This window comes from Stegostoma tigrinum, chromosome 11 (assembly GCF_030684315.1).
Source record: "Stegostoma tigrinum isolate sSteTig4 chromosome 11, sSteTig4.hap1, whole genome shotgun sequence".
NCBI lineage: Eukaryota > Metazoa > Chordata > Chondrichthyes > Orectolobiformes > Stegostomatidae > Stegostoma > Stegostoma tigrinum.
The window spans coordinates 53665867-53682346 of NC_081364.1; the positions used below are offsets into that span (position 1 = coordinate 53665867).

The 16480-nt window shown below is 40.3% G+C and overlaps 2 protein-coding genes across 2 annotated transcripts in view; one reads left to right on the plus strand and one right to left on the minus strand.

Annotated features, from left to right (window-relative positions):
• The window catches only part of LOC125460388 (dynein axonemal heavy chain 12-like), a 31250-nt gene that overhangs the window by 1030 nt on the left and 13740 nt on the right, over positions 1 to 16480 (plus strand). The window contains exons 2-6 of the mRNA XM_048547828.1: positions 1764 to 1988; positions 3488 to 3537; positions 4436 to 4567; positions 5947 to 6105; positions 13186 to 13431. Coding sequence (XP_048403785.1) covers positions 1855 to 1988; positions 3488 to 3537; positions 4436 to 4567; positions 5947 to 6105; positions 13186 to 13431 — 721 coding nt within the window. The 5' untranslated portion in view covers positions 1764 to 1854. The remainder of the gene's footprint in view (positions 1 to 1763; positions 1989 to 3487; positions 3538 to 4435; positions 4568 to 5946; positions 6106 to 13185; positions 13432 to 16480) is intronic.
• The window catches only part of appl1 (adaptor protein, phosphotyrosine interaction, PH domain and leucine zipper containing 1), a 171487-nt gene continuing 158996 nt past the window's right edge, over positions 3990 to 16480 (minus strand). Inside the window, exon 23 of the transcript XR_009446505.1 lies at positions 3990 to 4007. The gene's annotated coding sequence lies outside the window, so the exon portion shown is untranslated. The remainder of the gene's footprint in view (positions 4008 to 16480) is intronic.

Here is a 16480-nt window from a genome sequence, read left to right on the forward strand (position 1 = left end):
TGAGCCCTCATGCAACCACGTATCGAGCCTCGAATCAGGACATGAACAGTACTGTGTATGGATGCTCCCATGCTTGCCTGCATGGGTTCCTTTCAATCTTCAGCTGGTTACATGTCACAATTTGCTACCCACTGAATCAGGAAGATCATCAAAACTCTCCACCGCAGGAGGAATATCTCTATTGTGTTTCAATAAACAAGGCAAAGCCAGGATGAGAAAGCCATAGGGTTCATTTGCTTTGAGAACTTGCCCAGGATGTATGAATTTTGCCAGTCTACTTGCCCCAGATTGTTCCACATAACCATGTTGGTGTCTTTGGCAATCAGAAGAAATTCTACTTGAAGTATTGTTGATACGAAATTAACATAGAACATGAAACAGTACAGCACAGGAACAGGCCCTTCGGTCCACCAAGTCTGTGCTGACCATGTTGCCATTCTAAACTGATCCCATCTGCTTGTGCACGGTCTGTATTTCTTCCTTGCATGTTCATGTGCCTGTCTAAAGGCCTCTTAAACATAGCTATTGTAGCTGCTTTTACCACCTAAATTGGCAGGGTGTTCCAGGCACTTGCCACCCTCAGTGTAAAAACCTTACCTCATACATCTCCTTTAAACATGCCCCCTCTCATGCTAAACCTATACCACCTCATATTTGAGATTTCCACCGTAGGAAAAAGACTCCAACTATCCACCCTATCCATGCCTTTCATAATTTTATATACTTGTATCAGGTCATCCTACAGCTTCCAATGCTCTATTGAAAACAATCCAAGTCTATTCAACCTCTCTTGTAACCAATACACTCCAATCACATACTTCTGTTTCCAGTATCTTGGTCGCAGTCATACTTAATTGTCCTGCAACAATCCTCTACATGCACTTTACCCCAGTCAGATAGTCAACAATTATCTGGTAACAGAAACCATCTTCTCCAAATAGAGCTCAAGCTTTCTCTTAGTTAGCTAGGCATATTTGCAGAGTTGGCCTACAAACTAGCAACAAAAAACAGATTGAATAATCAGGATGCTGAAGCAACATGTATGTCACCTGGACAATTTTGGAAAATTTTGCAACACAAGTCTTAGATTTGTGGTTATCTTCTACATACACCATAATTTTGCCTTCATGTATCATCAGCCCATTGTGCCTCCTAATCAAACAAAAAATCGCCAAGATTGAGGATAGCAAACAGCTGCGGCATAAAGCACAAGTGTTCTACACATCAGGGTTCACAAACAGCAATTAATTGAAGAGCACTACACATAAACCATCTCTCTAAATCTCCAGTGCACATACAGTAATAAGCATGGAAACAGGCCCTTCGCCCAAACTGGTCCTTGCTTACTATGGAGCCCACTCAGCTGTTTCAATTGCCTGCATTTGGTTTATATCTCTCTAAATCCTTCTCATCCATGTACCTGTCCAAATGTTTTTAAATGTTGCTACTGAAGTTCCGAAATCATCCGCCCCACAATGAGGTGAGCCTTCCTCATCCCTTATGGATCTTCCCATCACTTCAGTATAAATATGGACACCAAAACTAAATCCAGAACAATAAATACATTTATCAACTGTTAAATGTTATTTAATAGTTGTCATAAAAATTATGATTCAGAATAAAAGTCTACAATTGCTGTGCTCTGCAATCAGGTTAACTGAAGGGAGATATACGTGAGCTATAGTAAAGGACATCAAGGGAATGAAACTGATGGAGGAAAATGGAAATTGAATGATTTACACTTTATTTTCATATACCTGCAGGAATCTTGCACTACAAAATTAAGGTACATAATTTCCTTGGCGTGAAAGGGAAATGACTATTTAAGTCAGAATCTGATTGAGAAATTTCATCATGAATGCGACAACAACAGATGAAGAATTGGCAGATCAGGAAATAATGCAACATATACTGGAACAAAGTCTGATAGATATCTGTACACAGGATCCTTATTTGGCTTCTGTTGAAGCAGAATTGGAGGATTTCAGGTATAGTGCAGTAATCCTATCCTCATCTTATATCAAGCCATTACACCCTTTTGTATTCTTTCCTGTGGACAGTGCTGCTAAAGACAGCATTTTTTACCCACTTCTTGAACTGACTGGTTACCAGGTCATTCTATAGGACAGGTCAGAGTTAACCACATTGCTGAAAGTCTAGTGTACCTGTCGGCCAAGACAAGATAAGGATGTTCTTAACTAAAGGACATTAATGAATTACAACAAAGGATAATTACCAGCTGAATTGAATTTAAATTCCATCTGTGGGTTTTGAACTTATGTCACCAGGGCATTTAGCTTGGTTGCTGAATCATTAGCCAATGACATTGTCACAGAAGTACCACTTCCCCTCATATTATGGCCTTGTTCTCATAGAAATTATTCAGGTATACTGATCCAATGCCTCTATTCCTTTGGACACAAGTATGTAGTTTATTCAGGCTATAATTAGCAACAACATATGCTCAAGTAATATTGTCTCTTCACACTGTAATAAGAAAAATTCGTTGCCAAACTGCTTTCTTCCCAGTGCCTTGTGATAAGAGTGCAAACTTTGATAGGAGTGAATTAAATTATACATATAGCAATGTATCAGATTTGAATGCAGAAAATGTTACCAATAGTATGAACATTTCAAACCATAAACTTACTCTGTTATTGCAGCAGCTCAATCTTCCAACTGAACTACAGTCTTTACCAAGGAATTAGCATCTCCTTCAGACTTTAATATCACAGAACCAGACCTTGCATTTAATCACCAGCAGTAACAACACTATTTATTTCAATCAGAAAAGGAAATCACACCTTGAAACTTAAACCAAATTACTAATTTTTATTAATTAACATTACGTCCATTATAGAAGACATCAAAGCTGAGTCCATACTATCTTCGACTAGTCACCAAGCAGAGTCACTTACCTTTCAGCGGTCACTGGATAGCGATCAGGATTGAGAACCAATTAGTTATTGTGTAAGGTGCTGGCCATGATCAGCTGACCCAGCACAGATTAAAGATAAATGGCTCACCGTCCCTCGCAATCAGACTGTAAACTGGGTTTATTCACTGAAGGAATAACTGTACATCTTTTCACATTTAGTCTAGAAAAACTGTTAAAAATTGTAACAGGGTCTCAGAGATCAACAGCGGCTCTAACCTAATGCATGACCAACCAACCCTGTTCAAATGCCTATTATATATTTCATAATACTTCATTTCATTTTATCAAATATATAACGTACTCCTATTGTTTGCATGCATCCTGGTATTTGACTTATATTTACAATAATTTTATTACTTTATTAAAGAATTATATTATTTTAAAATGACTAAAAATAGAAACAATTGCGTAGCTCAATTCTTCAGCAGCACCAAGACTTAAAAGCTTTAAAATCATGACAAGAAGTAAATTACCAGGTGTAGAGCAGTTGTAAACTTCAAACTTATTTCTAAATGTGCCGTTCACGTATAACCTTGCTCTTGTCCGTAGGTTCTTGCCAAGTAAAGAAAACAGGAAGGTTGTCGAAGCAATAAAAACAGGTGAATTAATGTACAATTACAGATGGTTTGGTATTAATTAGAATGCTTAAACAATCCATCTAAAAAAAGAAAACTGACCAAACATTCAACTAATAGTACTATTATATATGGATGGCTTTGCTTGGCAGGCTTTTTTTTACTATGTCTTGTTTATTTCTGAGTTTGATTACTGCCTCACAACACCATGGGCCTGGTTTCAATTCCAGCATTGGGTGACTGTGTGGAATTTGCATGTTGTCCCCATGGCCTCGTGGGTTTCTGCCGGGTGCTCCAGATTCCTTCCTGAGTCCAAAGATGCGCAGGTTAGGTGGATTAGTCATGGTTAATGCAGTGTCATGAGTTGGGGGGGTGGTGGCGCTGATCTGGTGGAATGCTGTTCGGCAGGTTGGTGCAAACTTGATGGGCTGAATGGTTTCTTTTTGCACTGTAGTGATTTTATGATTCTATGAAGTGTCTTCCATGCAGCAAATCTAGACAATAAACATGCAAATTTCCTAAATGCATAGATAGTAAATATTAGAGTCGAATACACAGATGTTCTATACATTACCCTGTGGCTAACAGTGATTTGTGAATTTTGGTTTGATTTCTAGGACTTAACATTTCCTTCATGTATTGTTAGGTGAATTGTCACTAGAGAGAGAAGGTAACAGGATATTTCACTAAAATTATACTCATTGAAGCATCAACCTGCACAAAGTACTTATTGCTATATGCAGTTCTAGTATTTGTTTTGAAGTGTACTTTTATTCCTTAACTACAGACTTAACTACATTTAATGCCTTGAGATTGTGTGTGTGCTATGGTGTGGAACACGTGATAGGTTCCCTCAATATTTGAAATTGTTTTCTTGTTATCATCCTGTAAATGACACAACTGAAGACTATTTAATTTCTAGGTCAGGAAGCAGATATCAAACAGCTGTCCATTCATTCCTGTGCGTTTAATGAAGCTGATAACAGAGGTTGGCTTCCTCTGCACGAAGCCGCTGCACAGCTAAATCAGGCAATTCTTGGAGCCACATTCAAAGGTGACAATGTCAGTGTTAATGTTGTTATATACATTCATCCGAAATCAACTAGAAAAACATCAATCTTGAGTTAGACCTTGCTTAATTATATCTTCAGATGTGTTCCATCTCTCAAATCTGATTGCTTTCAATAGTAGTGGAAAGGCCATTATTATCAACCCACGATGGGCAAGGTCTGCTTCCGTCATTGATAGTTTACAGTTATTGGGAAATCATGGTTTAGGATTTAGACTCTATAGCAACAATTAATGCGGTACGTTGTGAGAAGGAAAAAATATCCAAAACTTTGCATTTGTTGGTAATACCTTGCAATCTTAAATATATTACACTTGTATTAAAGTTTTACAAGGAGGAGAAGAATTTCAAGAGTGATAGCAAGAACCACAAATGCTGGAGTCAGAGACAAGACAGCGTGGAGCTGGAGGCAGGCAGCATCAGAGGAGAAGCAATGTTGACGTTTCAGGTCAGGACCCTTCTTCAGAAAAAGGCAGCATTAGAGGCGCAGGAAAGTTGATGTTTCTGGTGGGGACTCTTCTTCAGAAGAAAACTTCTGAAGAAGGGTCACACCTCAAAATGTCAACTTCCCTGCTCCTCTGATGCTGCCTGGCCTGCTGTGTTCCTCCAGCTCCAGACTACAATTTCAAATTGCGCATAGGGTTGTTACCAGCATTACTCTACCAGGATTGCTTGCGCAAACATTATAAGAAATTGAATTTAAAATTGTATACCATTCAACTAAGTATGAGCCGATTCATGAGTTCGAAGTATATTCAAACATCACTCTCTGCAATGTACTTGCTGCCATATAAAGTTCTAGTATTTGTTTCATAATGTACTTTGATGCCTGAATATTTCAGTCAGAGCATAGCATTCCTCTCCTATCAGGGCACAGTCTGAACTACATTTAATGCCTTGAAATTCTATGTGGGCATGAAGTGCAATCCCTTTTAGAAAAAAAACTAACTCTAAACGTTAAAAATCATCAAATTTAAAATATTTAGTCCCAGACACGTGTAGGGCTTCTTCCACTGGACAGTAGAAAACTCTGACATTAAGAATGTGAAAGAATTACTTCTAACAAATGTAATTTATGGATTACAATAATAAGAGTATTGCTGACTTGAGATGTTAAAAATCTCAAAGCTAGATATTTACTGTAGGCAGATAGGAGGGAGGGAATAAAGATTTTGTTCTGGGCTTTGCACTGGCTACTAAGAACAAAACAATGTTGTATATCTGTCTTTCTAAAACAATAATCATTGCAATTTAGCAAGTTACTGTGTGCCGTTTAGGTGTAGTTGACAGAAGTAGATTTCTAACAGTACTTGAATTGCTAGATTTATGTTATTATTCCTAATTAATGTTTCATATTGTTGCAGCTTCTCATCCTAATACACGGGAGCAGAAGACACTGAAGGGTGAAACCCCTCTCTTTCTAGCGGTTCAGTTGAATCTTATAGAAAATGTGCAGTATTTACTTGAGAAAGGCTGCAAACCCAATACCAAGAATGAAGAGGGTGATTCTGTTTTAATAACTGGTGAGTCTCTCTTTAACTGTGCTACTTAACTTTATCATAGATAAGGACTGAAATCAAAATTAATTTACTTATATTGCAATCTACAGACTGTACTTAGTTCTGTCATCAAACCATAAGACCATAAGATATAGGATCATAACCAGGCCAGTCTAATCTGCCATTCAATCATGGTTGATATGTTTCTTAACACCATTCTCCTGCCTTCACAATCAAGAACCTATCTATCTCTGCCATAAAGACACTCAATAACTTGGCCTCTACAGCCATCTGCAGCAATGAGTTCCACAGATTAACCATCCTCCGGCTGAAGAAATTCAATCATACAATCCCCACAATGTGGAAACAGGCAATTTGGCCCAACCAATCCACACCAACCCTCCAAAGAACATTCCACCCAAACTCAGCACCCTAACCTATCCCTGTAATCCTGTATTTCCCATGGCTAATCCACTTAACCAACACATCCCTGGATACTATGGGCAATTTAGCATGGCTAATCCACCTAACCTGCACATTTCTGCACTCTGGGAGGAAACTGGAGCACCTGGAGGAAACACACGCAGACACAGGGAGAACGTGCAAACTCCACACAATCACCTGAGGCTAGAAGTGAACCGAGGTCCCTGGCACTGTGAGCCACCATGCCAACCCCATCTCAGTTCTAAAGGTTTGACCCTTCTCTCTGAGGCTGTGCCCTCAGGTCATAGTCTCTTCTATTTATGAAAAAGCCTTTCCATGTTCACTTTATTCAGGCATTTCAATATTCTATAAGTTTCAATGAGATCTTCCTTCATCCTTCTAAATTCCATCAAATACCAATCCAGAGTCCTCAACTGCTCCTCATATGACAAGCCCTCATACCCAGAATAATTCTTGTGAATCTCCTCTGGACTGCCTCCAAGGCCAGCACATCTATCCTTAGAAATGGGGCTCAAAATTGCTCACAAAATTCCAAATGTGGTCTGACCACCGCATTTATACAGCCTCAGCTCTCATATTCTAAGCCTCTGGAAATGAATGCAAACATTGCTTTCCTAATTACCAACTGAACTTGTGTTCATTACTTTGTTACTTTTACAATAGTCATGGAAAAGGGTAGGTACACACAGCAGGGTAAGGTTTATAATGGGGGAAGAGTAATTACAATTCTGTTAAACAAGAACTTGGTAACATAAAATGGGAACAAATGCTGTCAGGGAAGAGCACTATTGAAATGTGGAGATTGTTTCAGGAATGCAGACTGCATGTGCTTGATATGTTTGTCCCTAGGAGGCAGGGGAGATACGGTCGAGTGAGGGAGCCTTGGTTCTCAATACAGGTTGAACTACTGGTTAAGAGGAAGAAGGATGCATATATAAGGTTTAGGAAACAAGGAACGGACAAGGCTCTAGAGGGATACAAGGTATCCAGGAAGGAGCTGAAGAAAGAGTTTAGGAGAGCTGTAAGGGCACGAGAAAACCTTGGCAGATAGGATCAAGGAAAACTCCAAGGCTTTTTACACGTACAAGAGGAATAAGAAAATGAGCAGAGAAAAGGTAGGGCCGATCAAGGATTTTAAAGGAAATTTGTGCACGGAGCCTAAGGAGATAGGAGAGGTCCTTAATGAATACTTTTCTTCGGTATTCACAACTGAGAGGGACCTAGTTGTAGAAGAGGGCAGTGTGAAACAGGCTGGTTGGCTAGAGGAGGTCAATGTTAGTCAGGAAGATGTACTAGAAATTTTAAGGAACTTGAAGACAGACAAGTCCCCTGGGCTTGATGGGATTTATCCAAGGATTCTATGGGAAGCGAGAGAAGAGATTGCAGGGCCTTTGGCGATGATCTTTTTGTCCCCACTACCCACGGGTATATTGCCGGAAGGTTGGAAAGAGGCAAACGTCATTCCCTTGTTCAAAAAAGTGAATAGGGATAACCCCGAAAATTACAGGCCGGTTAGTCTTACGTCAGTTGTGGGCAAATTATTGGAAACAGCTTGGGACATGGGATTTATGATCACTCAGAAAGGCACAGTTTGATTCATGATAGTCAGCATGAATTTGTGAGAGGTATATCATACCTAACAAACCTTACTGAATTCTTTGAAGAGGTGACCAAACAGGTGAATGAAGGTAGAGCAGTGCATGTGGGATACAAGGATTTAAGTAAGGTGTTTGATAAGTTTTCCCATGGTAGGCTCATACAGAAGGTAAGCAGGCATGGGATAGGGGAAAATGTGGCAGATTGGATTCAGAATTGGTTGGCCCTTAGAAGACACAGGGTGGTAGTGGATGGAAAATATTCAACATGGTGCTCAGTTACGAGTGGTTTACCAAAAGGCTCTGTCCTGGGTCCTCTTCTGTTTGTGATTTTTGTAAATGATTTGGATGTAGAAGTGGAAGGGTGGATTAGCAAGTTTGCGGATGATACGAAGGTGTGCCGTGTTGTGGGCAGTGCGGAGGACTGTTCTAGGTTACAAAGGGACATTGATAGGATGCAGAGCTGGGCTGAGAAGTGGCAGATGGAGTTTAACCCTGGAAAGTGTGAGGTGATTCGTTTTGGAAGGATAAACTTGAAAGCAGAATACAGGGTTAACGGAAAGATTCTTGGCAGTGTGGAGAAGCAGAGGGATCTTGGGATTCATGTTCACAGTTCCCTGAAAGTTGCCACCCAGGTGGACAGAGTTGTTAAGAAGGCATACAGTGAATTAGCTTTCATTAATAGAGGGATTGAGTTCAAGAGCCGTGAAGTTTTGCTCCAGCTACACAAAAGCTTGGTTCAGCTATATCTGGAGTAATGTGTCCAGTTCTGGTTGCCTCATTACAGGAAAGATGTGGAAGCGTTGGAAAAGGTGCGGAGAGATTTACCAGGATGTTGCCTGGAATAGAAGAAAGATCTTATGAGGAAAGGTTGAGAGAGCTCAGGCTTTTGTCTTTAGAACAACGAAAGATGAGAGGTGACTTGACAGAGGTGTATAAAATGATCAGACGTATAGATAGAGTAGACAGCCAGAGACATTTTCCAAGGGTGGACGTAGCTGTTACAAGGGTGCATAGTTTTAAAGTGAGTGGAGGTAGATATAGGGGAGATATCGGAGGTAGGTTCTTTACTCAGAGACTGGTCGGGACGTGGAATGCATTGCTGGAGAGGGTAGTGGAGTCAGCCTCATTAGGGGCATTTAAGTGGCTATTGGATGGGCACATGGGTGATAGTATAAGGTAGGGGTAGAGGTTAGATAGACCTTAGGATTAGGGTAAAAGTTCGGCACAACATCATGGGCCGAAGGGCCTGTACTGTGCTGTACTGTTCTATGTTAACTTTGAGAGTACTCTGAACTAGGACTCCCTAATCCATCTGAAACCTTCCCCTGTTTAAAAAAAAGTCTATGCCTCTATTGTTCCTATGAAAGTGCATAACCTTACACTTTTCCATTTCGTATTTCATCTGCCACTTATTTGCCCACTCTCCGAGCCTAACCAAGTCCTTCTGCAGCTTCCCTGCTTCCTCAACAATACCTGACCCTACACCTTTCTTTGCGTCACCTGCAAACTTAGCAACAATATCTTCAGTTCCTTTGTCCAGATTGTTAATGTATAACATGAATACTTGTCGTTACACCTCTGTGGAAGTCCACTAGTTATTGGCTGTTGTCCTAAAAAAGACCCTTTTATTCCTACTTTCTGCCTCCTGCCTGTCTCTACCAGCCAGTTCTCTATCTATGCCAGTACCTTGCCCCAACACCCTGGGCTCTTATATTATTTAGCAGCCTCAAGTGCAGCACTATGTCAAAAACCTTCTGAAAATCTAAATAAATCACATCCACTGACTCTCCTTTGTCTAACTTGCTCATTACCTCCACAAAGAATTCTAACAGATTTTCAGGCATGACCACCTCTTGACAAAGCTGTGCTGACTTAACTCTGTTTTACCATGCACTTCCAAGTACTCCGCAATTCCATCTTTAATAATGGGCTCAGAAATCTTACCAACAACCGAGTTCAGGCTAACCTGCCTACGGTTTCCTTTCATCTGCCTCACTCCCTTATTTATCAGGGGTGGTACATTAGCCATTTTCTGGTCATCTAGGACCCTCCCTCACTCCAAAGACTCCTAAAAGATCACCATGAATACCTCTACAAACTTCTTATCCTATCTCCTCAGAACTCTGGGGTGTAATATATCTTTTCCAGGTAATTTATCTACTTGACCTTTCAACTTCCCCATCACCTTATTTAATGATGGCCACTACACTCACTGCTGCCCTCTGACTCTCTTGAAGTTCTGATAAGCTGCTAGTATCTTCCACTGTGACACCGGACGCAAAGTTCCTATTCAACTCCTGTGCCATTTCTTTATTCCCCATTACTACTTCACCAGCCTCACTTTCCAGTGATCCAATGTCTACTCTTGCCTCTCTCAAACCTTTTGTATATCTAAAAAAACTTCTTCTTTATTACAGCAAACTTTTTTATTAACCGGCACCTATGGGACCAGGAATGTAGCAATTAATCAAATATTTCAGTTCATCAAGAACTCCACATTTTCAATGTAAAAACCCACACATCTCTCTTATACTTTACTTACAGCATAAATTGCTAAATAATAATGCAACTTTGCTTTAAATAAAACTTACTGGTAGGGAACCTTCTCACTTGCATCCTCAACTGAATGCTTGGACATCGCGGTGATTATAATAATACACTAAACTTCCAGGATCTCACGTGTACAATTTTTGCCAGTTTATTAAGAGTGCCAGTTCACAGTGTGCCAATTAAAACAAGGTTTACTGTACTGGCTCACTTACTGCCAAATTTCATCATCTTCCTTATTACTACATTTTAGTTATCCTCTGCTGGCTTTTAGAGGTTTCCCAATCCTTTGGCTTCTCACTAATCTTCACCATATTCTCTGATATTTCTTTTGCTTTTATGCTGTCCCTGACTTCCCTTGTCAGCTATGGTTACCTCATCCCCTCTTTAGTATGTTTCTTCTCCCTTGGGATGCATTTCTGCTGTGCCTCCCAAATTACCCATGGAAATCCTTGCCATTGCAGCTCTACCCTATGTTTGTCTTTCAATCAACACTGCCAGCACCTCCATCATATCTTTGTAGTTACCTTTAATCAATTGTAATACCATTACATCTGAATCCAGATTCTCTATCTCAAACTGCAGGGTGAATTCTATCATATTGTGGTCACTGTATTCTAAGAGCTCCTTCATCTTAACTCCCAAATCAAGCCTGCCTCATTACAAATCCAGAACTGCCTGTTCCCCATTGTGTTCTACAAGATGCTCCAAAAACCCTCTTGTAGACATTTCACAAATTCCTTTCCTCGAGACCTGCTACCAATTTGATTTACCCAGCCAACCTGCATGATGAAGTTATCCATGATTATTGTATAGTGAATTTGTCAGGCTTTCCTATTTCCTGATTTATTTTCTTCCCTGCATCATGACTACTGTTAGGAGGCCTGTATATAACTCCCATTAGGATTTTTTTTTGCAGTTCCTCAACTCAGTCCACAGAGATTCTATGCTTTTTGAATCTATCACTTCTTTCTATTGACGTAATTTTATTTCTTACAAATAAGGCAACCCGGCCCTCTTTGCTTGTCTTTTTGATAGGACATGTGCCCTTGGATATTTAGTTCCCAGCTGTGATCCCGTCTCACACGCTCATTTATCTGGTTTCGTATACTGCTTGCATTTAAGTGCAACACCCTCAGTCCGGCATTGACTGCCTCCCCTTACGCAGGTGACCCCTTATCTGCAGTGCCTGAAGTTAGATCCCTGATCCTTTCGATACTCTCTGTCCTATTACTAGTTCTTGAAACTTTAATAATCTCTGCTGAGTCACTGCCCTTTTATTTTTCCGTAATTTTTCATTCAACCTGATCTATCCCCGCAGACACTCATGCAGTCATAGAGATTAGTACAACTCATCCATGCCAACCAGATATCCTAAATAAATGTAGTTCCATTTGCCAAAATGTGGACCATTTACCTCTAAACCTTTCCTATTCATGTAACCATCCAAATACCTTTTAAGTATTGCAATTATACCAGCCTCCTCCACTTCCTCAGGTAGCTTGTTCGATACATGCATCACCCTCTGTCTCAAAATGTTGTCCCTCAGGTCCCTTTTACCTTAAGCCTGTGCCCTCTCGTTTTGGACTCCTCTGCCCTGGGAGAAAAAATCTTGGCTATTTACCTTATCCATGCCCCTCATGATTGTATAAACTTCTATAAGGTCACCCCTCAGCCTCCAATGCATTCCAAATGCCTTCTTCACTACCTGTGACTCCACTTTTAAGGAACTCTGAATCTGCACTCCAAGATCTCTTAGTTCAGCGACACTCCTTAGGACCTCACCGGTAAATGTATAAATCCTGCCCTGATTGGCCTTTCCAAAATGCAGTACCTCACATTTATTTAAATTAAACTCCATCTGCCACTATTCAACCACTCTTTACAGTTGACTTAATGTCAGCATCACTAGGATTTATTAGTTGTTGATTCTCTGAGTCTTCATTTCTTTTTCTCCTAAATTATGATACAGTGAAAGAAATATAAAATCACCATTATCCTAACAAACCATAGGGCCGCTCTCTCAGAGAGAAGTGACTGGTGGTGCTTTAACCTGAGGGTTGCTTCACCGAAGGCAAAGGGGAAAGGTTAAAAAGGAGAATCCTTCAAGATAACTTCAGTCAGGGTGGGTTCAATTCCCTCTGCAATGCAAACCAGCCATTCAACCTCCCCTACACCAAAGAGTCCAGTCTGAGAGTTAGTTGTATTTTTATCTTGTATTGTACATTCTTTCCGATGAAATGAATGTCATGGCTCAGATGCTCAATCATATGGATGTAAAAGATCACATGACAGTAATTGAAGTAAAGCAGGGAACTGCCCTGGAAACAGATTGTATAATGGATGTAATACCTAACAAATCAGACAGGAATGTTTTGGATACCAGACAGATCTCTTTCTAAATTTGTCAGAATCGGTAGTAACCAGCGCACAGTTAAGCTCTTACTGTTTGCAATCTCGTTAGTTGAATTCTGAATGCAGCAAAGTCAGTGAGACCTATTTTCTCCTTTCAAAGCTATAAGAAATGGAGCTCTTGATGTTGCCTCACTGCTGTTACGTTTTGGAGCAGCTGTGAATTTGGAATGCATTAATAAGAGGACAGCCCTGCATGAAGCTGCCAAGCTGGGCCGCAAGGATTTAGTGGATTTACTGATTCATGCTGGAGCAGCTATAGACCCCAGAAGTGCCATTGGGGTCACCCCACTAGCTCTTGCTGCACAGAATGGACAGACAGAAGTGGTGAAACTTTTACTCCAAAAAGGTAATTTGTGCAATCTACTCTATTCTTGTCACTTATTTACAGCAGTATCTGATAACTATAACCCAAGGCAGACTGATTTCATAGATCATAGAATCCCCACAGTGTTTAAACAGGCCATTCGGCCCAAGAAGTCCATACCAACCCTCAGAGCACCCACCTAAACCCAACCACCTTTAACCCACCTAATCTACACAGCCCCAAACACTGAGGGCAATTTAGCATGGCCAATCCACTTGGCCTGCACACCTTTGGACTATGTGTGGAAACCAGAGTACCTGGAGGAAACCCATGCAGACACAGGGAGAACGTGCAAACTCCACACAGACAATTGCCTGAGGGTGGAATCGAACCCAGGTCCCTGGTGCTGTGAGGCAGCAGTGCTAATCACCGTGCCGCCCCATGGGAGCATTTCACTGCAAAGACCCTTTGGGATGTCAGACTGGCTTCGATTTCACAACGAACCACATTCACACACTCCCGAATTGAAGCTCAAGAAGATCATACAATTTTCAATGTCTTGCTTGACCCTAGCTGAGATGCAAAGCATCACTGCACCATCAAGTGGAACATAGGAACTGCCAGATGCGAAAAGATTCCATCTGGGTAATCATCGCCCATTCTCGCAGTCACCTGATCCAAAAATAATAGAGCGGTAAATAAAGTAGCAAATTAAGTAGTAAATCGTGGCATTCAATCCCTATAAATTAATCTGCAACAGAACCTGACATAACACAAGGAAAATTCACAGTTGGGGTGTTTCAGGAACTGTGCCATCTGTGGTGGTGAGTTAGGAGGCTGGATGACAATGTCACGAAATTCTGCTGCCTTTCCACCCTAATCAGAATTAAGTTATGGGGGGGAAGGCACATTTGTTCCATTGCCAGTTAAGGCCTTTATAAAACCAAGTAATGACCACTGAGGGGCCTCATCTTGCTGCCACTGTTATTAATTCAGCTTCAGATTTGCATAAACAGCTACAATGAAAGGCACCTACTGTCTGATCAAGGGACTTAACATCAGAAATGGGGGACGGCTCTGAGAATGTTATCTGTATCCTTGCTGCCAACTCTTGTCTGTTCACTAAGCAGCAGTAAAGATGTTGTCCCTTAGGACCACAGCTTCCTGTTCTTCCCAAACATACCACACCTACATGTATCATATATTCATTGAATAAAACAGTACAGCATGAAGCCATTTGGCTTTCTTGGATCCATGACAAATTACGTCATGCTTCTCCACAATGAAATAAATCTTCCATGTTCCTGCCTATTAACTTCACCTGTTTGAGTTGTTTTGTAACTTCTTACATACATTTTCACAACTTACTGTTCCCTATAACTTAATAATTGCAAACTTGGATGCATAAATTTCTATTCTTTCATTCATGTCATTAATGTATATCATGTAAAATTGAGGTAAAGTACAGATTGCTGCAGAACACAATCTGCCACAACATATGAGAATGCATTGCCTTATTACTTTTCTCTGTCTTTTATCAAACAGCTAATTAACAAGCTAAATCTAAGGGTTATTTATGCTATATAGACTTTGAAGCTATTAATATGTCTACTTGTTGTGATTTTAGTGCTTTGATTCATCATTTGAGCAAATTTTATTCTACAATAATTTGTCTATGTATATTTGTAAACTTTGCCTGATATTGAAACAGGCAAAATACTTCGACTTTTATAAGTTTGATAGGTTTGGCATTCCATATATTTTAAAATGGAGTGCAGGGATAAATCACTGTCTAAAATAATTGAAGTTTTCATTTAAAATGGGTTGCCTACTGGAGTAGTAAGGAAATATGTCATAGAAGCTGATTCAATTTCACCACTGCAATATTGACCAGCAGATCCAACTTTTTATAAATGTTGTTTCTCCTTCTAACCTATCTCCCAAACCTACTGTTGCTGTAAGGCTGCACAACTGATGACTTCAGAGAAGGAAGCTGTGCTGGTCAAGGGCAACACGATGTTTTACAAGTGGCCTTTTCTACTGACATCTTGTGGCTTCAAACCGTTTTCAGTGTTTAATTTTAAGAACTTATATGCTGCAGACTCTTTCGTAATGGTTTTGACTTCACACTTGAGATTCTGGTTCAAGGGATATTTTCAAGGCCTTTATTTATGCAGATTAATCTGTCCTGAAGAAATTCCAGTTGAGCTGGATTTGTTGCTTATTTAGTCATGTATGTGAAGATTTGGAACACATCAGTAGCCCTGAGCAGTGGAAGGTGACTGATGTGAACATAAATCGTGGGTGTATTTAGAGGCTGCTTCAACAAGTAATCCTTATACTGATCAGCAGATGCTCTTTCCATTTTTTTTTTGTCTACTGTGCAATCCATTGTTCCGGGCATAATAATATTCACACAACTTTATGATTAAGTTCTTTGGAAATTGGATTTATTCCAAACCATTTCACGTTACTCTGTTACAATTGCAAAAAGCTGACATATGCTTGAACAGGTTGATATTACGAAGGAGGATGTGCTAGAAATTTTTAAAACGTGTGGATAGACAAGTCCCCTGGGCCAGACGGGATACACACAAGGTTACTGTGGGAAGCGAGGGAAGAGATAGCTGGCCCTTTGGCAATGATCTTTGCGTCCTCACTGTCCACTGGAGTAGTACCAGACGATTGGAGGGTGGCAAATGTCATTCCCTTGTTCAAGAAAGGCAATAGGGATAATCCTGTGAATTACAGGCCAGTCAGTCTTACTTCTGTGGTGAGGATTCTGATAATTAGTATTTATGATTATTTGGAAAAGCACAGTTTGATTAGAAATAGTCAGCATGGCTTTGTGAGGGGCAGGTCATGCCTCACAAGCCTTAGTGAATTCTTTGAGGATGTGACAAAAAAAATTGATAAAGGCAGAGTAGTGTATGTGGTGCTTATAGATTTTAGCAAGGCATTTCATAAGGTTTCCCATGGTAGGCTCATTCAGAAAGTAAGGAGGCATGGGATTCAGGGAAATTTGGCTGTCTCAATACAAAGCTGGCTGTCCAATAGAAGACCGAGGGTGGTATCAGATGGAAAGTATTCA